Genomic DNA, 26,831 nt, shown 5'->3' on the forward strand with positions numbered 1-26,831 from the left:
TCGCTGTTTCCGGAATCCATGTTGATTGGTTTGTGTTGCCGAGTGTCAGATGTTATTGCCAAAAATCGAATGTTATTGCCGAATTTCGAGTGTAATTATTGAAGTATCTGTGATCTTTTTGTGTATGCATTTGTGTGTGCGTATGCGTTTTTTTAAAATAAATACACTCCTGGAAATTGAAATAAGAACACCGTGAATTCATTGTCACAGGAAGGGGAAACTTTATTGACACATTCCTGGGGTCAGATACATCACATGATCACACTGACAGAACCACAGGCACATAGACACAGGCAACGGAGCATGCACAATGTCGGCACTAGTACAGTGTATATCTACCTTTCGCAGCAATGCAGGCTGCTATTCTCCCATGGAGACGATAGTAGAGATGCTGGATGTAGTCCTGTGGAACGGCTTGCCATGCCATTTCCACCTGGCGCCTCAGTTGGACCAGCGTTCGTGCTGGACGTGCAGACCGCGTGAGACGACGCTTCATCCAGTCCCAAACATGCTCAATGGGGGACAGATCCGGAGATCTTGCTGGCCAGGGTAGTTGACTTACACCTTCTAGAGCACGTTGGGTGGCACGGGATACATGCGGACGTGCATTGTCCTGTTGGAACAGCAAGTTCCCTTGCCGGTCTAGGAATGGTAGAACGATGGGTTCGATGACGGTTTGGATGTACCGTGCACTATTCAGTGTCCCCTCGACGATCACCAGTGGTGTACGGCCAGTGTAGGAGATCGCTCCCCACACCATGATGCCGGGTGTTGGCCCTGTGTGCCTCGGTCGTATGCAGTCCTGATTGTGGCGCTCACCTGCACGGCGCCAAACACGCATACGACCATCATTGGCACCAAGGCAGAAGCGACTCTCATCGCTGAAGACGACACGTCTCCATTCGTCCCTCCATTCACGCCTGTCGCGACACCACTGGAGGCGGGCTGCACGATGTTGGGGCGTGAGCGGAAGACGGCCTAACGGTGTGCGGGACCGTAGCCCAGCTTCATGGAGACGGTTGCGAATGGTCCTCGCCGATACCCCAGGAGCAACAGTGTCCATAATTTGCTGGGAAGTGGCGGTGCGGTCCCCTACGGCACTGCGTAGGATCCTAGGGTCTTGGCGTGCATCCGTGCGTCGCTGCGGTCCGGTCCCAGGTCGACGGGCACGTGCACCTTCCGCCGACCACTGGCGACAACATCGATGTACTGTGGAGACCTCACGCCCCACGTGTTGAGCAATTCGGCGGTACGTCCACCCGGCCTCCCGCATGCCCACTATACGCCCTCGCTCAAAGTCCGTCAACTGCACATACGGTTCACGTCCACGCTGTCGCGGCATGCTACCAGTGTTAAAGACTGCGATGGAGCTCCGTATGCCACGGCAAACTGGCTGGCACTGACGGCGGCGGTGCACAAATGCTGCGCAGCTAGCGCCATTCGACGGCCAACACCGCGGTTCCTGGTGTGTCCGCTGTGCCGTGCGTGTGGTCATTGCTTGTACAGCCCTCTCGCAGTGTCCGGAACAAGTATGGTGGGTCTGACACACCGGTGTCAATGTGTTCTTTTTTCCATTTCCAGGAGTGTATATCGTCAGTTAACGAAGCGCGGCGTGCTGAAACTCGCTCATTTCGGTTTGTATCCGAGAACTCGTTTACGAATTTAGGTCGAGAAGATCTGACCTTAAGGTCTTTCTACGTGTGATCTCGCATTATTGTACTCGGTATACCGAGTTTGGAAGCACGTTTACGTGTCGACTTCATAGGAGATTGTTCAATCGAAGCAGAGACTGCGACACATGTTTCTCCTCGTGTCTTCACCCTTCCGATCCTCGGCCTGTCTTTAACATAGCCAAATGCAAAGGCACGTATTTCCCGATCCAGAATGTTCCTATAATCTGTCTCATTCTCTGCCCTATGCGTTGTCGTTCGTGCACCCACACACATTTGACACTACGACGTCCTCAATAGTGTATCTACGACCGCTCACATCTCCCATTGCTACAAATTAAAACTCGATTGCGATTGCGATAACATGTAAACATGAATTACAGCAATTTATTCCAGCAACTGGTAAAAAATAGCATAGCTACCAACTTGTATAATAACATTTGATACTAAACCGAGGTTACAGGGGTACGGGGATTTTCGCATATCCTGCACTTACGTTGAGTCTGAAAACCCATGACTTGAGGACACACAATATGTTACAGACTGCTAAATATATCACAGGGTGATGTGAACACATAAGTAACTGTCTCTAAGAAAAACTATTAAATCAGTTGAGAATGTAGTTCGGAAAGAGGTAAGATTGGAAGAAGGTGTCTTTAGAGACGGAACACTTACTAGGATTGTGAAAGGAAAGTAGTCGCATCCTTTCCAAAGGAACCATACTTGGCATTTGCCTCGAGTCGTGTACAGTTTCGTAGGAAAACCAAAACGTGGATGGCTGGACGGGAATATGAACCGTCATCCTCCCGGATGCGAGTCCAGAGTGTTTCCACTGCGGCGATTCTTTCGAAAGTTGTGTGATTGACAGTGTCAACAAGGTTGAGTATTTCTCCAGAGAAGTTACGTTTGCTTACGTACGTTAACCTTGTTGAAACAACGAGGAGGAAGAGATTTAGTCTTGTCCTCTCCGAAGAAACCATCTTATTCTATCCACTGACACCATGGACTTGTATTTGTATCCAGTTACAGATGCAAAGCCCAGAGGTTTAACCACATCATCACCTCGGGCTGCTCAAACAATAAGTCCCCCCTCCACCTATGGTACGAAGATCAGTGACACAAATGTTCTACAGTGAAGCGACAAGTATCTATTTTTGTGATGGTGCTGTTACACAGAATGCATTGATCAGAAGAACGAAACCTCGACAGCGCCTACTGTGGTGAAAATGACACACACTATTATTGGGATGTTGAGCAGCGTAAGATGGTGTCGCACAGTTTCATGCAGCGCCGAGCTGAACCTGTGGGAAACTGACATACGCCTGTGGAAAGGTATCGAGCCGATTCTGAAATTCAATATAATTTGTGTTATGATCTGCGAGTGTTTTCCATGGTCTAGGACCAGACATTGGTTTATTTAATCTATGACAAAATAAACTCGGGCGTTTATGAGAACACTTTAGACAATAGCGTGCTTTCCACATAGTAACTGTTGCAGTCGGACCTCTGACCACAAAACAAAAACCACTGGATAGTGGTTCGAGAACACCTACAAAAGGCTGAAGAATAATGCAGTCTCTGGCAGTCGACCTTTATCATAAATAAGAATAAAATATTGCGCATACATAGGAAAAGAAATCCACTACTGTACAATTACTCATAATCATTTAAGACTGATTATGCCTTTCAGCGTTCAGTTTGGAGCATAGCCCCCTCCTTATAAAAATCCTCCATGATCCCCTATTCAGTGCTAACATTGGTGCCTCCTCTGATGTTAAGCCTATTACTTCAAAATCATTCTTAACCGAATCCAGGTTCCTTCTCCTTGGTCTACCCCGACTCCTCCTACCCTCTACTGCTGAACCCATGAGTCTCTTGGGTAACCTTGCCTCTCCCATGCGTGTACCATGACCCCACCATCTACGCCTGTTCGCCCTGACTGCTACATCTATAGAGTTCAGGACAGTTTTTCTTTGATTTCCTCATTGTGTACACCCTCCTGCCATTGTTCTCATCTACTAGTACCTGCAATCATCCTAGCTACTTTCATATCCGTAACCTCAACCTTATTGATAAGGTAACCTGAATCCATCCAACTTTCGCTCACATACAACAAAGTTGGTCGAAAGATTGAACGGTGCACAGATAACTTAGTCTTGGTACTGACTTCCTTCTTGCAGAAGAGAGTAGATCGTAGCTGAGCGCTCACTGCATTGGCTTTGCTACACCTCGCTTCCAGTTCTTTCACTGTGTTGCCATCCCGTGAGAATATGCATCCTAAGTACTTGAAACCGTCCACCTGTTCTAACTTTGTTCCTACTATTTGGCACTCAATCCGTTTATATCTCTTTCCCACTGACATTACTTTCGTTTTGGAGATGCTAATCTTCATACCATAGTCCTTACATTTCTGATCTAGCTCTGAAATGTTACTTTGCAAACATTCAATCGAATCTGCCATCACATCTAAGTCATCCGCATATGCGAGACTGCTTATTTTCTGTTCACATATCTTAATACACTATTGATGAAAAATTGGTGGAAACATCTAGGAGAAACTATCCAGAGTGACGTAAAGTGGAATGACGACATAAAACAAATAGTAGGAAAAGCAGACTCCAGCCTGAGATTCATAGCAAGAATCTTAAGGAAATGCCTTAAGGAAGTGCCGTAAAAGATGCTTGTTCGACCTATTCTTGAGTACTGATCATCAATATGGCGTCCGTACCAGGTAGGACTGGTAGGAGAAACTGGGGAGATCCAACGAAGAGCGGCGCGTTTCGTCACGGGATGGTTTAGTCGGCGCGAGAACGTTACAGAGATGCTCAACGAACTTCAGTGGCAGACGTTACAAGAGAGGCGTTGTACATCACGGAGAGCTTTACTATTGAACAACATATTACTCCCTCCCACAAATATCTTGCGAAATGACCACGATGAAAAATTTAGGGGTAATGCAGAGGCTTACCGACAATCATTCTTCCCACGCGCCATTCGCAAATGGAACAGGGAAGGGGGACATCAGTTACTGGTACCAGACGTACCCTCCGCCACACACCGGCGGGTGGCTTGCGGAGTATTGATGTAGATACACAATTATGTACCCTACAAACAATTGCACGGTGCGTGATGGAAGACACTTTGTAACAATATTATCGATTTTCTGTCCTGTTCCTTTCGCGTGCACTCATCCTTGTCTCATGGTTCCTACACTAGATGTACGATCTCCACAGCAGAATTTTTGCATAGTGTTCCTCGAATGTACGTAACGGTGTTGCAATAAGATGAAGTCGCCCTCTCTCCAAGGAATCCTATGTAAGCTCCGCGAGCAATGTGTCACACTTCAATACGGGCTGTACCAATGTGTTAAGGTGCTCTCTGAATTCATTCTGTGTCTGCTGACATGCCTACGTGACTAGAATCCAGACAGTGGAACATTACGTTAGAATTTGTTTGCACTTGCGTCTTGTACGCGGGTTCCCTGAAGGTGTACTGCAGTGTCCCAGAAACCTTCCGACCGAACTGAAGAGTTCCGTACTACAGATTTTACGTGTTCAGTCCATTTCGTATAGGTTCGTAATGTTATATTAAAAATATATCAGCCTCCAGATGATCATGAATAATCTTGTAATAATGTACTGTCGCGTTCTCTCTCTTTGTTGTGGCCGTTATCTTGCATTTATCCACATTTAGGGAGAGCTGCCATTCAGTACGCCAAGTGGTATACTGGGCACATCTTTCTGAATTTCCTTACGTTTGCGCGATGGTGCTTTTCTATGGGCAACTACATAGTCAGTAAAGGATCTGGTAGTGTTACTGATTACATGTCATAAATAGTTTATGTACATTGAGAACATTAGTGCTCCAGGTACGCTTCCACAGGACGAATCCGACGTTACTTTTGTTTCTGTTGAACATTCGCCGTCTATTGGGGCAAGTTAGGGTCTAGTCGGGTAGATAAGGAGAAAGCTAGATAACGGCGACAATTTTCGTTGTTAGGACTTCAAATTCATTTCAGTGAAAAATAAACAAGGAATGAACAACTTATATAAACTACTAGAACTTAATTTTCTTGCTTTAAATTATATTTAATACTATCTTGTTTGCAGCTACACGTTGCTGTGAGTCAGTGTGGTTAAATGGGAAAGAAAGAAAACAGGAAGCACACGTTTCTTCCACCCCTCCCCCCTCTTGTCTCTGTCCATTACCTCCCCCTCGCTTTCTTTGTCCATCTCCTCCTCCTTCGTCTCTCTCCATCTCCTCCTGCCCCACCCCCCTCTCTCTGTCCATCACCTCCTTCCTCCCTTTGTACGTCTATCTTTTGTTCTTTCCCCTCGTCTCCATCAGCCCTCGTCTCCATCAGTTCCTGCTCCCTTTTTATGTCTATCTTTTCCTTCCCCTCTGTCCCCATCATCCCCTGCTTCCCACTTTCTATCGCCATTTCCTCCCACCCCTCTGTCCATCCCCCTCCCTCCCCCCTCTGTCTTTGAGTCTCGTTTATTGTTACTGCACATTCGCACATTCAGATTCTGTAGTAGTATTCTAATCATGAGCTGGAAAGCCATAAATTCAACTTCCCTGTTTGCTAACAACGTTTCACCATTATATATAGTAACGTTAAAGATTGCGTAAAAGGTCAAAGTAAATCGGTCAAGAGCTTTTGAGATTTTTTTGTTAATAACGTTTCCGCTTTACATATTACACGCTTACACAGTACAATAAATAAGACATATACAAAATCGCATGCATATTCGAATGCAACGTTGTGTCAAAGATTCAAAGCAATCGATGAAAAACTTCCGCAGGTTTGCGATTTTGAACACATGAACACTTACATTTTTATTTATATAGATATAAATGGTCGTTTGTACAAAATCGTAAATCTCTGATTCCTTGGAAAATATGTCGCAAAAACCTCATGTTCTTTGTTCAAAATTTTAAATCTCCGAAAGCTCTTCATCGATTTCTTTGAAATTATATATATATATATATATATATATATATATATATATATATATATATATATATATATATATATATATATATATGCGCCATATGTATATACCATACGACACTTCAGTAAGTATATAAATACACGCGCTTATTCAAATGCAACATAGTGTCAAAATTTCAAAGCATGTGGTGAAGAACTTTCGGAGACTTACGAACGTTTACATTTTGATTTATGTAGATATATGAGCAGTGGACGTTATATGGTTACCCCCCCATACGGGTAACAGGGGATATTCGGACGGGTACAAGCAGGTATTCTCCGTCTGAGGCATGGGACACACCGATACTCATGCAACTCATCTTCATTCCGTCCTGTACAATATTCAAGGGCCCATTTGTTACAATTTAAATGCTTTATCCATCCATCTGACTTTCTTGTTGACAATTTTTTTTGGAGGGGGGGAGGAGGAGAAAAGACGTTTCCTTTTTACCTTCAGAAGATCTGTTTGTTAGCCACGTCTTTTGAGCCTTTTTTGATGGTCCAGATCCGGAATCATTCAACAGTTTTCTTTTAATCTACCGGGAAGATGCTTTTGTCGCGTTTTTATATGGAGACACCATGATCATGACGCATTTTCCTCCTGGCCTGGTAATGAGGAATTAACATTACACTCTCCAGCGATAACAATGAGTGAAGACAGTCTTTGCACAACATCGACGGACCAGCTTGCGGAGAAGAAGCGTTGACTGACTGTGGTGCTCTGGGAATCTGACATAATTCTTTCTGCCTTATGTGCTGGCGCACATTCGTCTTCGTCAAATGCATTTGCATTAAGCGGGAAAATACCCGTCTTTTTAAACCAAGGTACGCCATTTTGCATTGTTGCTCCTCTAGCATACACAAGCGCAGCGTAACTGAGCTATTTGGTACTGATTTATCACTCTTCCCGGATAGTTGATAAGTCTTGCCTTACTTTCCTGGCCGGAGAAAGTGCTCAAGAGCCCCATGAACTGACGTCAGTTAGTTGCAACTTACAGATGCGGTGTGTTGGAAAGCAATCACGACACGGTGTTTTCTAACAAGATCGATAACCACCAAGTTCTTCACATGAATTGCATGGCCGTCAAGCAACAGAACTACTTCATTCATGGAAGATTTGGTGTGAGAAATGAAGTGGTGCAACTAATGGACGAAGACTTGCATCCACCCACTAGGATGACGTGCTGCTAGTATTCCTGGCGGTGCTCCATCCAAAAGTTTCTAGGAAAAACTAGAAGTTGATGAACGTAATTACCTGCTGCAGAGAAACAAATTGCCACCATTACCAATTGTCGTCGCTCTGCTGATGTCAAGGCTCCTACATGCCTACTTCCCCTGTGGGCCGTCTTCAAATGCGGCTTTGATACTTTTGTAGTTCCCGTTTCGTCAATGTTATGAACTTTGCAGGATAGAAATTTGAACTTCTCCAATCATTTGGATAAGATTTCAAAAAGGTTGCAACAGTTGATTCAAACCATTGCACAGGAAGCCAAAGTTGGATCAGATTTCCTGAGCGTGAGAGAGTAACACTTAAAAAAACTACTTAGCCAATCTATTCCAGCCATTTTCTCTTACCGTACTGAAATCGTGGTAGAAATATTCTTCTCCGCTAATTCATACGTCTGATGTCTTTCGTTGGTAATCCAAATAAACGGCATTCCATTATCTTCATGTAGGACGTCGGCTCAGCTTCCTGATCCGCTGCGAGCACTGTCTTTAAATGACGCACCCGTAAGAAATAAGGGGTAATTAATATTGTTAATGACAAAAATCTAATAATTGTTCCAAAGTAATTGTAAATTCTGTATGTAATTACAAAATTGCAGTTATTAAAATATGTACGCTCAGTAGCACACCGTTAAGAACTTCAAGCATATTACGGCGCACATATATGTAATGAAGAAATGAGGGTAATACCGAGTATTTCTAGTTTTACCCCGTTTCTTCTACTCAGTTTTGCTCCAACTGAACTTTTTCCATAAAATTCAATCTAACAAATTATTTTGCGCAACTAAAAGGCGCCTGCCACAACCTAGCTTCATGGCGGTACTGAAGCTGCCGACAGTACCCGGTTTCACGCCCCTACACGATTGTACCCAATTTCCATTATAGTCCACGGTGTTTTCTTACACAATTCACCGAGCGAATGTCAAATCTGTGAATATACTCCTTATAATGCGACAATGTAACTTACCCTAGGGTGGTGTTCGTTATATGTCCTAGTTAGGACTAGAGCTATGTTTTCACTGCCTACAATGATGCAACACGCCAATTATTAATACATACAGAGTGATATATATAATTTCTACCATAGTTGGTAGGATGCGTACATAATGTCAGCAGCCTGTTTATTGCTTTTACCGAAAGCGAAAAGGAAAACACCGAAATGAATTACTATTCATTTTTACCAGGTGACAGAATTATGAATCACAAAATAAAACAATATACCCATTACAGGCATGTGTAGCTGTGATCATTAAAATACAGTTGCACTGTGTCAAAATTGTATTTGTGAATACGCAGCTCAGAAAATGAAAACTATTTTAAAACACATCAAAATGTTTTTACGACTTGACAGTGTAATTAAAGCATTTAATTACCACTAGGGCTCACTTAGTTTCCCCTGTAGCACCCCTTGTAGCGGGAGTTGGTGGCTTTGTTACCTTCAGACCTGCGACATAAATTGTTGTGAGGGGCTGTTGCAAGAGGGGGGCGGGGGACTGTGGGAGCTATAGCCCCCCCTCCTCACAATGGAGTACCATATTACACTGGATAAGATGACTTCAGAAATCAGCGAATATATTACTTCAACAGATTCAATCATTTTTTAATAATTATGTAGCAATATAGGTTGCATTGTATTTCAGACACATTTTAACAAAAGAATAAGAGCAGCAAATAGCTTACTATGTAAACCAATAGCAACTTAAAATGGGTGTCTTATTATTTATTAATATACAGGGTGATTCAAAAAGAATACCACAACTTTAAAAATGTGTATTTAATTAAAGAAACATAATATAATCTTCTGTTATACATCATTACAAAGAGTATTTAAAAAGGTTTTTTTTCACTCAAAAACAAGTTCAGAGATGTTCAATATGGCCCCCTCCAGACACTCGAGCAATATCAACCCGATACTCCAACTCGTTCCACACTCTCTGTAGCATATCAGGCGTAACAGTTTGGATAGCTGCTGTTATTTCTCGTTTCAAATCATCAATGGTGGCTGGGAGAGTTGGCCGAAACACCATATCCTTAACATACCCCCATAAGAAAAAATCGCAGGGGGTAAGATCAGGGCTTCTTGGAGGCCAGTGATGAAGTGCTGTCACGGGCTGCCTGGCGGCCGATCCATCGCCTCGGGTAGTTGACGTTCAGGTAGTTACGGACAGATAAGTGCCAATGTGGTGGCGCTCCATCCTGCTGAAATATGAATTGTTGTGCTTCTTGTTCGAGCTGAGGGAACAGCCAATTCTCTAACATCTCCAGATACTGTAGTCCAGTTACAGTAGCACCTTCGAAGAAAAAGGGACCAAAAACTTTATTGGCTGAAATGGCACAGAAAACGTTCACCTTAGGCGAGTCACGTTCATACTGAGTTGTTTCCCGCGGATTCTCAGTGCCCCATATACAGACATTGTGACGGTTGACTTTCCCGTTAGTGTGGAAAGTTGCTTCATCACTAAACACAATCTTTTCTAGTATCAACTGACGCTGACGCCTAGTCAACAGCGCCTCAAGCGAACAAATGTACAACTAAATGAAACTTTATAGCTCCCTTAATTCGCCGACAGATAGTGCTAAGCTCTGCCTTTTGTCGTTGCAGAGTTCTAAATTCCTAAAGTTGTGGTGTTCTTTTTGAATCACCCTGTACATTGGGTATATATTAATGTAAGAGTACCAGTTATAATCATCAAGAAAGTTAAATATGCCGGGTAACTACTTTAAGCAACACCATACTTTACCAGTTTGTCGGTGGAGGACCAAAACTCTCCTTTTGTTAAGCGATATTCCATTCCCCCAACCCCACCCCCTTGGCCAACTTCCAGTATCTCTCCTGATTGTAGTCGAAATAGATAATTCACAGAAACCTCGCTGGATATGCAGATAACATCTTCACCTGTTGTAGACTCAATTTCAGCGTGCTGATTACTCGGGGCAGGCCGGGGTGGCCGAGCGGTTCTAGGCACTACAGTCTGGAACCACGCAACCGCTACGGTCGCAGGTTCGAATCCTGCCTCGGGCATGATGTGTGTGATGTCCTTAGGTTAGTTAGGTTTAAGTAGTTCTTAGTTCTAGGGGACTGATTACCTCAGAAGTTACGTCCCATAGTGCTTAGAGCCATTTGAGTACTGGGAGGTGATGAAGATATTTAGTCACAAAGAAAAAAGAGAAAAACCGGAACTGACAAGTCATGCCCTAGCGCGAGAGGAACGTGAGGTTTTCTATGTGCGCAAATGTTTGAAAGTACGAAAAATTTTCATTTTTTAAAAATTAGTTTCAAAAGTCTATGACTTCTTGCGAAATGACGTTTTTCCTGATACTGTTAATAAAGATCTCTTCAAAATTTTTAAATTTTACATACTTTGGAATTAAACAGAACAATTGGAAATAGTCTTGAAAACGTAGTTCGTGATTCTGCATCACCCACGCGAAGTGTGAAGCACAAGCACTGTCCACAACACGGCACAGATCTTTTAATATTTTAAACGAGACGTAATAGCAACATACAGCTTCATAGTTTTCAGTGATTTTACACATTCCGTGAGATCAGTAAAATGTTCCTTTGTCAATTTATAGCGTTGATCTCGTCGATATTTATTGTACTCTCGGTCTGTTTTTTTCCTTACCGCATCGCCAATTGTGCACCATCCATCTACTATAGCTTTCTACTGACTGACTCACAACAATAATTTTCAATAATAGTCTAACCACACAACTATACATCGTTTTTTATAGTATTAGATATTACGATAACCCAACGTCCGTACAGTTCAATAAACAGCACACTAAGCCAAATTCAACAGTAAACAGATCGGATTAAAAATAATGTTCAGCAATAATAAGTATAGCTTTTATTAAGTATAACCGAAAAAGTTCGATCAGAAGTCTGCAACTATAGATCATGAGACTGTAGTATCGACGCCTTGAATGCTGAGTTGTATTTACTCTATCCGTCGATACCATACGAAACTGAATCCGGCGATACCAATCTCCTCCCAACTTTTAAAACCCACATTTCCATTTCAGTGGGAAAACAAATACTTAGAAAACTGTGGCTGAAGTTAAGTACGATTTAGCTGAAAGCTGAGATTGAGTATGAGGAAACAAACGCATGGAATGTTCCATAATTTTCATATTGGGAGCATATCGCGAAATTTGATAGTTTTAAAATTGAAATTACTGAAGACCAGCAAACCTCAGATTTTTTTAAAGAATCGAACTCCCTTGTATAAAATACTGCACACGTCTGATTACTTTACAAATGAGTTACTGTGTTAAATATTTGACCTTAAGTATGTAAATGAGAAAAAGTTTGGAAAATACTTGAAATTATGCTTAAAGTTTGTTGGGAGTTTCTAATTGTTCTCGGTATGAATTTACTGGAGGAATATAGCCCGGGTAATTTTTTGTCCACTTTTTAAGCAAAAGCCAATTTTTGACGCATCTCAAATGTTTATGACGTCATATCTCCTGAGCTATGTGTTGTACGATGATGTAGTTTCGCAAGGACGTGGATACTGTCTGCAATCTGTGTTAAGAATCGAGTCGGTAGTAAAGAAATAATAAACTTAAATATGATGTCTAATGCTGAAGTGGGGGATTCAAGGAGAAAAAGTTTCGTTAAGGGTTGAAATTATGTTAAAGTTTGTTGGCAGTCTTTGCTCTCACTACTGGATCAATAAAGTCCGCTTATTTGCGCGCCGTCAGTTACTCTGCCTCATGACAAACACACAATTTATAGCTGAAGTACTTGTCTCATTGTGTTAAGGTTTTACATAAAAGTATACCTTCCAATGAGTAGATAGTGATAGACTTTTAAATATTTAAATTCGGTCAATAACTACGCAAAAAGTTGAGACAGAATTGTTGTTGCCCCCTGGAAGCCGTTAAATAGGCAAACTGCAACTGGATTCAGATTACGGGATAGTTGCTTTGTGATACAGATGTCTATGGAGGAAATCGCCCGTGGTTAAGAGAAGGACGCTTTGAACAGAATTTATTTGATGTGAAGAAAGGCGCTAATTACACGATTTCAAAGTATTACAGCGTGGTCCCGTTTCTCATAACTTCAAATTGTCATTGTCGACGCTAGGATTATAGTGACGCCCCATCCATTTTGTCGCCGTTTTACTATTTCATTTGGGCTTTGAGGTGAATAGCAGATCTACCGAGGCCTAAGAGAATCTTCCTCGTCGATCTTGAGGTTTACCACGTGACGTCATCTGTTTGAAGGGATCTACCGAGGAGCACAGTAAGCGGGTAACGGTCGGCATCTGTCAGACCGCGGCGCGGGACGTGTGACGAAGAGGAAGGCAGCCCATGATTGGCGCTGACAGGATAATGGCCCACACTTCCCAGCGACAGGGGCGCCGCGCCGCAGAAACCACGCACCATTCCATTCCTCGACCTCGCCCACGGCCACAAAGCCAGTAGCGATTCTTATTGACTAAGGCCCAACTAACTTACACCCAAAGATCTCCACGGCTTCCTTCGCAGCCGCCACCGCCGCCACCACCACCACCACCACCACCACCACCGTACTACAGACACCAACAGAAAACAATTTTGGAAATATCAGCAAAATTGTTAAGACATTACATAAAAAAGGAAGAAACTGACGATTTCCTTTCAGTAACTAGGACAAGTAATAAAAGTAGAACTCTGCAGGAAAAGGTATCTTCTATAGTCAAGGTCAGTTAATGTTGGTGTCATTGGGCGGGTGAGCACCTGGAAGCTACGGATAAGAAGCTGTAGTCAGTAAAAATAACCAGATACAGAGCAGGTCCTAGCCACTGAGATGAGGCAAATGACACTTAATACCTCTAGAGTGCCCCATGGATATGCTCTTTGTAGGACGTGCACAACAGTTACAAACATTTTTCATGATGAATAAATCTGCTCCACTTGTATGTGGCACATATTTTATTTCGATAAAATCATACACATGACCGAGGTTTCAGGATGTGAATCCGATCTTCAGGTGTTACAAAAGAACAAGGAAAACTAAGAGGGATTCCTCATAAAATAGATTAACATTAAAATGTCCCCTGCATGGATCTGCCATGAGTGTGAAGTGCTTATGATGATCGAGTATCTGTAAGACACCAAAGGCTTTGTAACATATCAGTTCATGGCTGCACCTTTTGGCTAGTGCTGGTCACTAATTGGAAGAACAAAATTGGTTTTCCGATTGCTGGGGGAGGGATTATTCTCCAGGCTGGAGATACGTAATTAAAACTAAATGGGTGGGTAGTCTGGACTGACTATGCTGATAATCGAATTAAATGAATGGTAATCTGGGCTGACCGTGCTGTTTTCAAGGTTGAGTGATTTCGACAAGATGGAAAGAACTTTCTTAAAGCCCTGGCAGGAAACATTAAGTACTGTCATACACTTGCTCTTAGGGCTGATTAGCCAAAAGGCCTGAATGTTAAAATAATTTTACGGGTTGCATCTGCCGCTCATGAAACTGGGAGTTGGCCTGCTGCACAAATAGGGTCTTTGTCATGTGTTCTCTGGAGCAGGAGTGGTGTTTTTGTAGCATATTTCAGAAGTTGAAAGAGGAGGATCCTTTGTGAACAACCATGTTATTTCTTGCAGTTCGTAAAATTGAGAAATTCTGAATGTTTGTTCACGTACGCATGCATGGATTGCGGGTTGAACCATTCCACTTTTCCAAGAGAAAATTGCTGATTCGAGACTGTGTAGATCAGTAGCCAGAAACCTCAGATTTTTGGGAGCCAAGAAGTTACCTGGATGGTGGTGTTTATAGAACGAGGTGAACTTAGTGTGGTGGTCTTAGAAGCCAGTAAATTATATTATTATTTGTGGCAATTTGAGTCTGGTGCTCTTGTGTGCACCCTCCTCCTTTTTCAGTCAAGTCTGTTATTCTGTTGGGGTTTATGGAGGAGATAATCTGCTGGAGAGATTAAGAGCCAGTTTGAAATAGTGCTGTAAATGTTTGAGGTACACATATTCTAATTAAGTGGTTGGAACTGAAAGACTTTTGAAAGTTATTAGATCATTACAGGGCATTTATTAGTGACATACGAGAAGTTTTAACTATATCTTGTGGGTACATAATAGGATGGCAACCCTTATTCTACATATTTACAGCCCTCTGCCACTGTATGACCCTGAATTGCAGCATATACGATAACATGATGGTGCGTAATGTAACTGTCATTACACAAGAAACAGTGTGCTGTAATTGAGTTTCAAATTTGGGGAGTTTGTCCACATTGGAGCACCCTCTCCTTCAGCATGACAATGCTACATCACACATGAATTTTGCAACAATCCAACACCTTGGGTTCATTGTCATTGATCATCCTCCATACAGTTCTGACTTAACCCCATTCAATTTTCATCTGGTTATAAAACTTAATGAACACCTTCTGAGGACTTACCAATTCGGTTCTCAATTTGATAGTGATGAAGCGGTGCAAGCATAGGTGAGGTTGTGGCTCTGTCAACAAAGTGGAACATTCTACAGTGATAGTATCAACAAATGATTGCCTATTGGGAGAAATGTATTTGTTCCGCAGGGTGACCATGTTGAGAAATAAATAGGGGTGCCCTCATAGAATTAGGTTGCATCATTTGTCATGTGGCTGCCCAGTGCTGTGATGGTGAGGGGTTTTACCACCAACACATTTAAAGACTTCTGCCATTTCATTATACTATTATGATAATGATTACTATAAAAATAATGGAAATTCTTGTATGGAGTGATACATAAAATAAGGGAAGGTTAACCACTCACCTATTTCAGAAAATATAACAGAAAAAGCGTTCACACTAGCTGCTGAACATCAGCTCTTTTTCATACAATAGCACATTCACATATACCATCACACAGACACCCAAACACACACTTCCACAGTCACAGCAAGACTAATTATTGATGTGCTATAATTGAACACAGTTGCCTGAGCTAATGGAGGCAGGAGAAGGGAAGGATGCAATGAGGGGATAGTAGAAAAGAGGCAGGTCTTTAGACAGATGACTCTGCAGCTGGACAAGACAGAAAGAATAGAGAGGGTATAGCAAAAAGGTATGTAGAAAGACAGGGAGGGAGAGAGAGAGAGAGAGAGAGAGAGAGAGAGAGAGAGAGAGAGAGAGTGCCTACATGGGGAAGGGGGGGGGGAGTGGTAGGGAGAATGAGGCATGTGGATGGAAGAGAGAAGAGAAAAGGCAAAGTGAGGCAACGGGATCAGGTTAATGAAAGTTTAGGCCAGCAGGATTGCGAGAGCAAAGGATGTATTGAAGTGAAGAGAAATGCCAATCTGTGTAGATCAGAGAAATTTGTACTGTAAAGGTATATCCAAATGCCCCACATAGTGAAGCAGCTGGTGAAGTCATTTGTGTTGTGGTATGCAGAACATCTGGCAAAAGATGATCAAGTTTGAATTTTAACACATTTTGGCAGTGGCCGTTCTTGCAAATACGCAGTTGGTTACTTGTCATGCCCACGTAGAATGCTGTACAGTAATTGCAGCATAGGTAAATGTGCTTTCACATGTCATCCTGCTTTTTATTGGGTAGCAAATGGCTCTGACTGGAGTGCGGTAGAGGTGGTGGGTGGGTGTAAGGGCGTATCTTCCACCTGGGCCGACCTCAAGGGAACGGCTTATGGGGCACAGGATTGGGAGCAGGATTGGAATACAGATGGACAAGGATATGCTTTAGTTTGGGTGGGCAGTGGAACACTTACTTTGGATGATGTGCACGGGATTTCGGGTAGGGCATTTCTCATCCCAGTGCATGACAAGAGGGAATAGAAGTCCTAGTGGAGGATGTGGCTGAGCTTTCTAGGACCAGAGTACCACTGGTTGATCAGGGGAGTGTTGGTCAGTGGCTGGTTAAAAGGTCTTTTGGTGTCTGAGTAGCAGATGGCACGGGAGACTTGTTTATGGATTAGATGGACTGCACTTGCCCACGAAAGGCAAGGTGCCATATTAGAGTCTCAGTCCTGCACACAGTTTTAATCTGCCAGGAAGTTTCATATTAGCACACAGTCTGCTGCAGAGTGAAAATTTTGTTCTGGGTAGGATAGTGCTTGTTACTAAAGGCTCTGATAAGGTTATCGGTACATTTCAAAAACTCCTTCTTTCTACTGCAGGTGCAGCATCCATGGATGGTGAGGATGTAAGGGAGAGACTATTTGGTGTGTGAAATGCAATGACTGTTGACAAAGTGAAGTTACTGTTGGTAGTTGGTGCTCTTGATGTGGACAGACGTATTAATGGAGCCATCTAAAAGGTGGAAATTGATGTCAAGGAAGTTCGCACTATGAGTTGAGAAGGACCAATTGAAGTGGATTTGAGAATAGGTGTTGAGGTTATAGAGTAAACAGCAAAGATTGGCCACTAACAGTACCTGCACTTTGATGGCTCTCACCCATTCTAAGTAAAATATCCCCGCATTATAACCTTGCCACCCATGGTCAAAATTTTCCGATAACCTATAATATAATGACAGACGTTTTTAGCAGTATGGTTTCAGTTTGACTGAAAATCATTTAAACACTTCTGTGTCTGCCCAGCAAAAGTAGTATTTATCAGAGGCATGGATAGCTTACATTCACTCCAAATACTTCACACATGAACACCAAGTTATGTTTTGTATTTAGTATTATCTGTGGAACATAACATCAGTTTAGATCTTCTGAAGATGGTACATTATACAGGTTTCTGAAGAATTTCCATATTTGTATAGCGCAGACTTGCATCTCCACCATCATACCTTATACAGAAATCTATGTCTCTCCATATTCTCCTGGACATCTTGTGTGTATCTCAGGAATTATGCTTTAAAAGGCTTCCTCAACACTTTTGTGCAACTGCTAAAGTTTTTAATTTTCAGATATTTTTAATGTGGTCTTGCATTATTGATGGTGGTACTTTGAGCTCAGGTGGTATTTTGTGAAGCAGTACCAATAAAACAACTATTTATTTCCTCAGCTGTACAAAGTGAAGAGGGATATATGTACTTCTCAGATGTCCTGGATGGTTTGCACTCCTCTCTTACTGTGATTCAGTACCTGTGTAATAAAGATAAAACATGTTTGTGGTCATGCCCTGAGGATTATCTGATACAAACAGACTGTTCCTTCATTCTCTGCCTTAGATGTCACAGGACATCAATAATCATGAGGAGGGAGGGTGCTTGTTGTTGTTACACCACTGCCCCACTTTTTAAATGTCAGATTTCAAAATAGATGTTTTGATTACCCTACAGGTAGCTTCTTAATTGTTCCTTGAGGCTACCTAATACTGTTACAGCTCTCATCCAAAGGAAAAATCCTTTTCAGTGCCAGATATGGAACCCAGATTCTTCATGTTACAGTCTGACAGTCATAACTACTGAACTACAGAGGCAGGTTTTATGTATTAGTCCATAACAGAAGTAGAAAAAAACAACGATATCCTTTTCAATTACACTCAGAATGGAAGAAGGCAAAGGTAAGCTCTCTCCAACAGGACTGTGTGTATTGAAAATTACAGTAAAACCAGTGGACAGTTAGTCACAGTTGGTGGATCTCAACTTTCTTGGCTTATAAAGATAAATACTGGAATAAAATTGCTGTCAACAGAATATTTAACTATGACAGATCAATAATAAGAAATAGAGAGCTCCTGTATGTGATAAAAGCACTGCCACATGTTGAGGGTGGTGTATTTTAAATTTAGTGTTATTGTTATTTACAGAAGCCTAACAGATTTAGCAATCATTTACTAGTCAAATAGAACATTATGTTCCTCTTTCTTCTATATGAATGGGCAAGCCTGGGTCTCATAATATGATTCAAAATCTGTACAACAATTTTGTTTAGGACACAGATAAATCATGCAGTCAAATCCTTCTGCAGAGAATGGTGAAAGTTGCATTTGATTTTCACAACCTGATGGTTATTATTGTATATTAAAAGTGCACAAATGGCAAAAAAACACTACATGTTATCTGTCAATGCCACACATAATTATTACATTACAAATTTACCTATTCTGCAAAGTAGAATAAAAAATAAAATAAAGTAGAATAGGCAGCAATAAATATTGACGTGAAGCACAAAGGTTTACTATAATCTAACAATAAGAATTTTGTGTGCAACAGTGCATAATCCATTACATGTGGGAATAATGCTGTTTGCTCATGTAGTGGTTACTTTTCCAGGTCCCATGCTGGGAAATAAATTATATAATGACCTTCCTGTCATAGCATCCATTTTAACAATTACTGAAGGGTGCCAGACTGCTGAAGGTAAACAGTGTTGAAATAAATAGTGTTTGGAACAAATTATATGAAGAAAAAACAGATAACAGGTACCACATACAGTGAAACAAACAAGTTTAATTAAAATTAAACTCTCACCCAGCACCGATCAGAGCACTTAGTGTGAATGGAAGGTTTATGTATGTTAATTATTTGATGTGGGCTCTTTGATATAATTGTGTTTACTTTCATTGCTGAGCATGGTGACATACATGACAAAAAGTGACATTTGTTGCCAGTAAGTAACCTTCATTGACCACCTCACCTTGCTGGGGCGACATGAAGCTATCAGTCAGTGTCTGTGTGGCCGATTGAGATCTCAGTAATGTACAGGTCTGTGAGTGCATGACGGCAAGTCAGACTGCGCATGACCATTGGTGGGCCACAATGAATATAGCTATTGCAGTGTCAGATTACTGTGTAGCTCAGTGATGAATGACATCAGACAGATCATAACCTAATACAGCACTTTTTAATTCTTCAACCTCCCCTCTTCCATGAGTTGAGGGATACAGTTTCCTTAAATTTCTGTGCTGTATCTGTTATTGTTCATTTAAACTTGTTTACTTCCTTTTTAATCTGCATTTCTGCCCCCACAGCTAAATTTTATCTGGACATCTAGAAAACTACCCATGGTACTTTCCATGCTTGATAACTATAAAATATTTCTTATTTTACAGTGAAAAAGGGCTCTGTCTAGGGTAGTTTCAGGCAGCATTATATTGCAGGGAGTATATAGCGTTAAAAAAAAAGTGATCTAGGCTATCAATTACCTTCACAGCTTGTAATATTCATGGTATCAATTCACAATAAAATATGGTGTAAGAGGATGAGTAAAACAAAAAACATTTGCGGCTATCCTTGGCTCAAGAGTTCTGGGATTCAGCAGCAGGTGCCATGGAAGTAACATCACAAGACAGTGAGTTTATGGTGATTTACTGGATAATTAATTAGTAGGGGCCGGCCGGAGTGGCCAAGCGGTTCTAGGCGCTACAGTCTGGAACCGCGTGACCGCTACGGTTGCAGGTTCAAATCCTGCCTTGAGCATGGATGTGTGTGATGCCCTTAGGTTAGTTAGGTTTAAGTAGTTCTAAGTTCTTGGGGACTGATGACCTCAGCAGTTAAGTCCCATAGTGCTCAGAGCCATTTGAACCAATTAGTAGGGATTTATGCCTGCCTTGCTGAAAACAACACATCAGGTGTCACAATTGTTTGTTTCTTACACTATGAAGAAAGATTTCCTGGTACATCACAAATAGTATCTGTGACTTGTTGCTTTTCGGAGTCTTTACACATTAGTTACATGTGTTTCTCCTATTTTGGGTGATAGATAAAAATTGTTCCTCTGCATTACATTCTATTAGTGGTCGAGAAAAGTAGAAGTACATTGCTTTCCACAAAAAGTGAAGCACTCAGAAGTGGATGATGAAATGAATGAAATGAAACTTCATGGGTCAAGGCAGTATGTGATGGTATTTCAGTGATCACAAAATCAAGTCAAATTTACAAAGAATTTGGCAGTATGAGCCCATTTATGACGTTGCATCCACTCTGTCCCAGATGCATGCACTGATTCAGGTGGGAAGGGTGCCATAAAGGCATTGTATCCTCTCCTGAGGAAAGCTGACCCACAACCGTTGTAGCTAGTCCTGATGTCCTGGATAGTGGAACTGGGACAGAGGTGACATCCAAGCTGGTTCCATATACCTTCTATCGGAAATAGATCTGGTTATATTGCTGGCCACAGGAGTACGTCAGCTTCAGGCAAACAATTCAGAGAGACACATGTCAAATGTAGACAAGCATTGTGCTGTTGAAAAATGGTACCACAATCCTTTCGCATGAGAGGTAACACATAAGGATGCGGAGTATCCTCGATGATATACTATTGTGCCATCAGAGATCCCTCAATCACAGCTAGCTGTGACTTGAAGTCATAACCAGTGGCTCCCCACACCATGATTCCAGGAGTAACACCCCTGTGCCTATCCAAAACACAAATGAGACCTGTACCCAGGTCACCACTGTACTCGCCACCGATGGTCACTGATGATAGTGCGGAACTTCAACTCGTTACTGAACACAGTGCGATGCCATTCATCAGTAGTGCATGCTTCCCAATAATGGCACCACTCCAAATGCAGCTGTTGAGGTGTTAACTGCAGTCTATATGTGGAATGGTAATTCCATAGTCTGGGTGCCTCCAGTCTCTGAACAATGGTGCCAGATGACCCAGGAAGGTTGCAAGGAGTCTATTACTTGTTTTCAGATGCTAAGTGCCAATGTGAAAGGGTTATCATGTGCTTTGTATACAGTACAGCAATCCTTCCTTCTGGTGGTCAGATTTGGTTGACAATCTGTGTATCACACGATTAACCGGCCAGCCAAATGGAGACCCAAACTTTTCAAACTCTGTCAAGTGGTGATAATGCTGTCTCATACAAGTATGCAACAACTCTGTCCCCTTCACAGTTGTTACTCAAAATCTGACACCGTGCGCAGCCTTATATACCTTACCCAGCCTGGTAACAACATTAAACAAGGACCTCACAAAAACACTCCCTTGGGTGTTCTATGTCATGTGGAATCACAATTATAATCATTTACATACCTGTCAGTGGTGTATACCAGTACAAAAATACTGACATCCAACCATGCGTTCTGGGTGATTCACTTTTTCTGTCAAGTATTTCTTCTGATCTCATATCAAAATCTTATAGCATTCACGCTATGATTAACTGTAATTGTTTTGCTTTTTAGGTGCGAAGGATCTCTCTCTCTCTCTCTCTCTCTCTCTCTCTCTCTCTCTCTCTCCCCCCCCCCCCCCTCTCTCTCTCTCTCTCTCCCCCTCTCTCTCTCTCCCCCCCTCTCTCTCCCCCCTCTCTCCCCCCCACCCCTCTCTCCCCCCCACCCCTCTCTCCCTCCCCCTCTCCCCTCTCCCTCCCCTCTCCCCTCTCCCTCCCCCTCTCCCCTCTCCCTCCCCCCTCTCCCCCCCTACCCCCTCTCCCCCTCCCCCCTCCCCCTCCCCCCCCCTTTCCGTGTGGGTGTGTGGGAGGTGGAGAGAGAGAGTGAGTCAATAGATAATGTGCTCTAAGAGAGGAAACTGTCTCTTTAATGTCATATTTTAATTTTGTTTCAGGTTTGCTGACTGTAATAAACTGCTACAATGTGAAATGGGCAACAAGAGTTCAAGATATCTTTACAGGCACCAAGATACTTGCTCTAGTCATCATAATACTTGCTGGATTGTGGATGCTGGCCACTGGTCATACTGAAAATATTAGCAATCCAATGGTTGACACCAATCTTGAGCCTGGATACATTGCACTTTCCTTTTACTCGGGCTTATTCTCATATTCTGGATGGTACGCTATTTTAATATTATGTCAATATATAGTGTAGCAATATTGTGCCATGAAGTTTGTGCATTGACGTTACTTACAGATAGACATTTTAGCTTCCCTAATATTATTGTACTGTTCTTTTCTTGTTGAAAGATTCAATTTTTCGCAAAGCTGAATGTTATAAACGATTTTAGTGTGTGTTATATCTGCAGCTTTAGAGGAATCATTGCCTTAGATAAGTGGATATACAGTTTATGCAACGTTGTCAGTAATCTGTATTTGTTAGACTGACTTTAAATGAAGTTTTTATTTATTTATTTATTTGTCATTAACCAACATAAGCAGTAGTTCATTACTTGTGAGACCATTGAGTTTCTTTGTACACTGCATTAAGCAGTGCACGAAGTGTGTGTGTTCATACCACTGTCCAGTATTGGTTTTAACCCTTGCAGTACCGAGGGGGTTATTTACGTCCATCTTTTGAAAATATTGTCATCTAGTCAGTTACTTTATATTTTAAAATATTGAAAAAAATTTATTCTTTTTCATGAATTCTTTTGCTATATTCCTATAGTGTTTCAAAATTTTCAGTTAAACTGAACATAAAAATTTAAGCGTAAGTCGTAGATATTGCTTTTCACAATGAATGTTATTCAATATTTTTAAGTTCAGGACCTTCATTATATGTCAAAATCTGTTTAAAAAGTTTGATTTGAGTAAAAGTCAACAAATATGAACAAAGTTTTCCTTTTTATATTTTTTGTAGTGACCATAAGTGAGCCTAGCTTGGTAGTACATGTTATTGAAAATGTGTTGATATTGCTAAGTGTGTGTTAAAACATATTTTCAGGTTCTAGACCAAACTTACAATTCAATACTTCTTTAGAAAGTATGCTGTTAAGTCAACAACAATTAATGAATTTTGTTTTGCTTATTAACTTTTTTAGGGTTTGCACAAAGTATCCCTCTTTGGTAATCAATGTTATGGAAAATGTGATGGGATTGCCAAGTACTAAATGTAATTTCGTTATGTTATGACACAATATTTTACTTCATTGTCATTTCACAGATTCAACTAAATTTGTGATGTTCATTGCATGCATGTTGTCATACAACAAGTAAGCTGAATCTAGTCATCATGTCAGACAGTGTTAGCAGGAACTGTCAAATCCATATTATCTACAGATGCTAAAAGATGCAATTGGGTAAAGAAGTGGAGAGGACTGGTACAGTGATTATGGCACTAGACAGTTTTAAAAGGAATTAATTTCAAATCCCCATCCAATGTCTGTATTTAAGTTTTCCATGATTCCTGTAAATCTGTTATAGCAAATGCTGTGATGGTTCTTCTGAAAAGGATGTGCGTGATCTTCATTCACATCCATGTCCCTGTGGTCTAATCTGCAACATGATTCTAATCCCAAATATCCCTTCCATTCCTTTCAGCTGGACAAGATCATCACATTAGTTGATGGCTAGCTGAACCTCATGAAATACTTAACAATCATATTTGCCTTTCAGAGTATTTATGGCAATAGAAAAGTAATACCCAGTGCAGTCTGAATAAAATTGTATTAGAGAAGTGGCATACCCCAAACTTTGCTATTGAACAAGTTTTTCATGGTGCACTAATTGTTGATAGAACTGTAGGTAGATGGTTTGTGTGATGTAATGTGGTTGGATTATCGCAATTTCTGGCAACATATCAGCTGTCAGTAATAATAAAGTGATATATAATGTGATTGTGCTGGAAGTAAAAGTTTGCCTTTAAAAAGACTCAGACTTTCCAGAAGGATTTATGAATTTCTTGCAGCAATCTAGGGTCTCAGTCACTCAACTTAAGATGCATTGCAAAAATCTGGGAGTGATTAAATAACAACTTCTCCACTAGCAAACATTTGCCTGAATAGTGGAGACTTAAGGTATACAGCTGTGACAGGAACAAGGGAATTTGCTATAGGATGCTACTGGGAACTTGCTTGTTAGTATGTGTCATAATACAGCCCCTTGCACAGTCATTAGATGATATATTTCATAGTGTACTTTTATTTTGTTGCATTCTTTGTTTGCAGTACGGTGCATAAGCCGGAAAATGTATATAAATGTTGAAAAGCCATAAAATTGTCTTTCATTTGGACATGCGTTAATGTTACAAATTGGTAGTATTTCATTCTGTTTTCCTGGTAACAGTTAACAGAAATATAAAATCGGCATCATAAAATTTGGCTAACTAGCTTTAAGGCCTCATACATTTTGTTTGATGCCAACTAGCAAGTTCATAAATCTAAGATTCCATAAATCAAATTTTACAGGTCTTTGTTTTGTTGTTATTCTGAAAGTAGTTCATAGCAATCTGAAAATCCTACTGGAATTATCTCCACCCCCTCTCCTTAAGCTTATTCAAGGATTTTGATATTAAATACCTTGTCATCTTTTTGTGCACAGTATGTTCTGTTTACTATTTCATGTTTTACATGCCCAGTTAATTATTGTTCATTCACTATTCTAATCTGAAAATAACTGGATGTAAGGAATTGTGAAAAGCAAATACAGGAAGTACTTGCTCTTTTTTTGTTCTAGGAACTACTTGAATTTTGTAACAGAAGAACTGAAGGAGCCTTACAAGTAAGATTTAAATTAAAATGAATATTACTAATATAGTTTGATGATATGCTGTGCATATGTTCTGTACTTACTGTCTTTTAAAATTATATTTTAGGAACCTTCCCAGAGCAATAGCAATTTCCATGCCATTAGTGACAACAATATATGTTTTGGCAAATATTGCATATTTTGTAGTCCTGTCAAAGGATGAACTACTGTCATCAACAGCAGTAGCTGTCGTAAGTATGCAAGAAACAAATCAAATTTTTGCATAATGCCTCCCTTTGTCTTTAAAATATCAAAACAAAGGAAAAAAGGATATTCTGTCAATTGTTGTAGAATAGCAGTTCAGTAAATATAAATTATAATAATGTGAATACTTTTGTGATGATGATAGTAACAGTAGAGATCATAAGAGTCATACTTATGAGTACTACAAAACTGATTGTTTTTTGTTTACAGACATTTGGTGACAAACTGCTTGGTGTGATGTCCTGGACTATGCCCTTCTTTGTGGCTTGTTCAACATTTGGAGCACTTAATGGGGCAATATTTGCATCAGCTCGATTATTCTTTGTTGGAGCTCGCCAAGGTCATCTTCCTAAAGCAATAGCTCTGATTCATATCGATCAGTTTACTCCTGTGCCATCACTGGTCTTTCTGGTAAGTGAAGTAATATATTATTAGTATGTAGCAATAATTAAGTGGTTGCATTTTGGAAACAATATGGAAGCTCAGAAACACATATATCACACCCACTTCTTACAAGTGAAATTGAACATGATTGAAAATCACCAGTTAAGACTGGTTTTGATGCACCAAGCAAAATGGTACAGTGGTTAAGGTCCTTGACTCTCAGTCACAAACAGCCAGATTGAAAAAAACATCTCCTTACCTAGATTTTGGTTCTGTTTTGTTTTTGTAAATCAATGTAGGTGGTGGTGGTGTGGTTACAAAAAGGGCCACAATGGATTTACTGAAGTCAGTTCACGTTTATGCTCCTTCTGTACTGACCTTACTGATTTATTTACTTATTTAATTATTGTTTATCAGCCCTGTGACTGGTTTGATGCAGCATGCTACAAATTTGTCTCGTGTGCCAACATCTTCAGCTGTTTGTTGGATGCATTCCAGTCTCTGTCTTCCCCTACATTTTTTACCCATCTGAAAATGGGGCATTAAACCCCAAACGTCCCTTCTTCCTTCCTTCCTCTCTTTTGTTTAACATATTTTATGGTCTTTTGTGTTTAAAATTTCTACAAGCAGCCCCATAACGTAGAACAGCAGTTGATTCTCTCACATGTGTATCCTACAGGGAAGGATCTTATCTATCAACTTGTGAGCACTTAATAAAACTAGATACATTTTTCATGTAAGTCATATCAGAATTCAACAAGGTACCTTAACCATGACATATTCATTATTTGAAATCCATGGCTGTTAGGCCTTTTGTAAAAAAAACTGAGACGGAATGTAAAATGAACACATTTTTCTGTGTTTATTTTCTTTAGTTCCTGTTATCTTGAATGTCCCTGATCTCACAATATGTGTTGTTTTTGTAGTAATTCTTTAAATATTATATTTACATGTAGGCATATACACTAAAGTGCCAAAGAAACTGGTATAGGCAGGCGTATTCAAATACAGAGATGTAGACATGCAGAATGTGGCACTACGGTTGGGGCCGCCAATATGAGACATAAAGTATCTGGCACA

General features: G+C 40.9%; 1 protein-coding gene across 1 annotated transcript in view; it reads left to right on the top strand.

Annotated features, from left to right (window-relative positions):
- The window catches only part of LOC126237064 (Y+L amino acid transporter 2), a 336,835-nt gene that overhangs the window by 297,645 nt on the left and 12,359 nt on the right, over positions 1-26,831 (top strand). Inside the window, exons 3-6 of the mRNA XM_049946850.1 lie at positions 22,307-22,532; positions 25,092-25,136; positions 25,231-25,354; positions 25,578-25,778. Of these exons, the coding sequence (XP_049802807.1) occupies positions 22,307-22,532; positions 25,092-25,136; positions 25,231-25,354; positions 25,578-25,778 (596 nt within the window). The remainder of the gene's footprint in view (positions 1-22,306; positions 22,533-25,091; positions 25,137-25,230; positions 25,355-25,577; positions 25,779-26,831) is intronic.

Source organism: Schistocerca nitens, chromosome 2, assembly GCF_023898315.1.
Source record: "Schistocerca nitens isolate TAMUIC-IGC-003100 chromosome 2, iqSchNite1.1, whole genome shotgun sequence".
Classification (NCBI taxonomy): Eukaryota; Metazoa; Arthropoda; class Insecta; order Orthoptera; family Acrididae; genus Schistocerca; species Schistocerca nitens.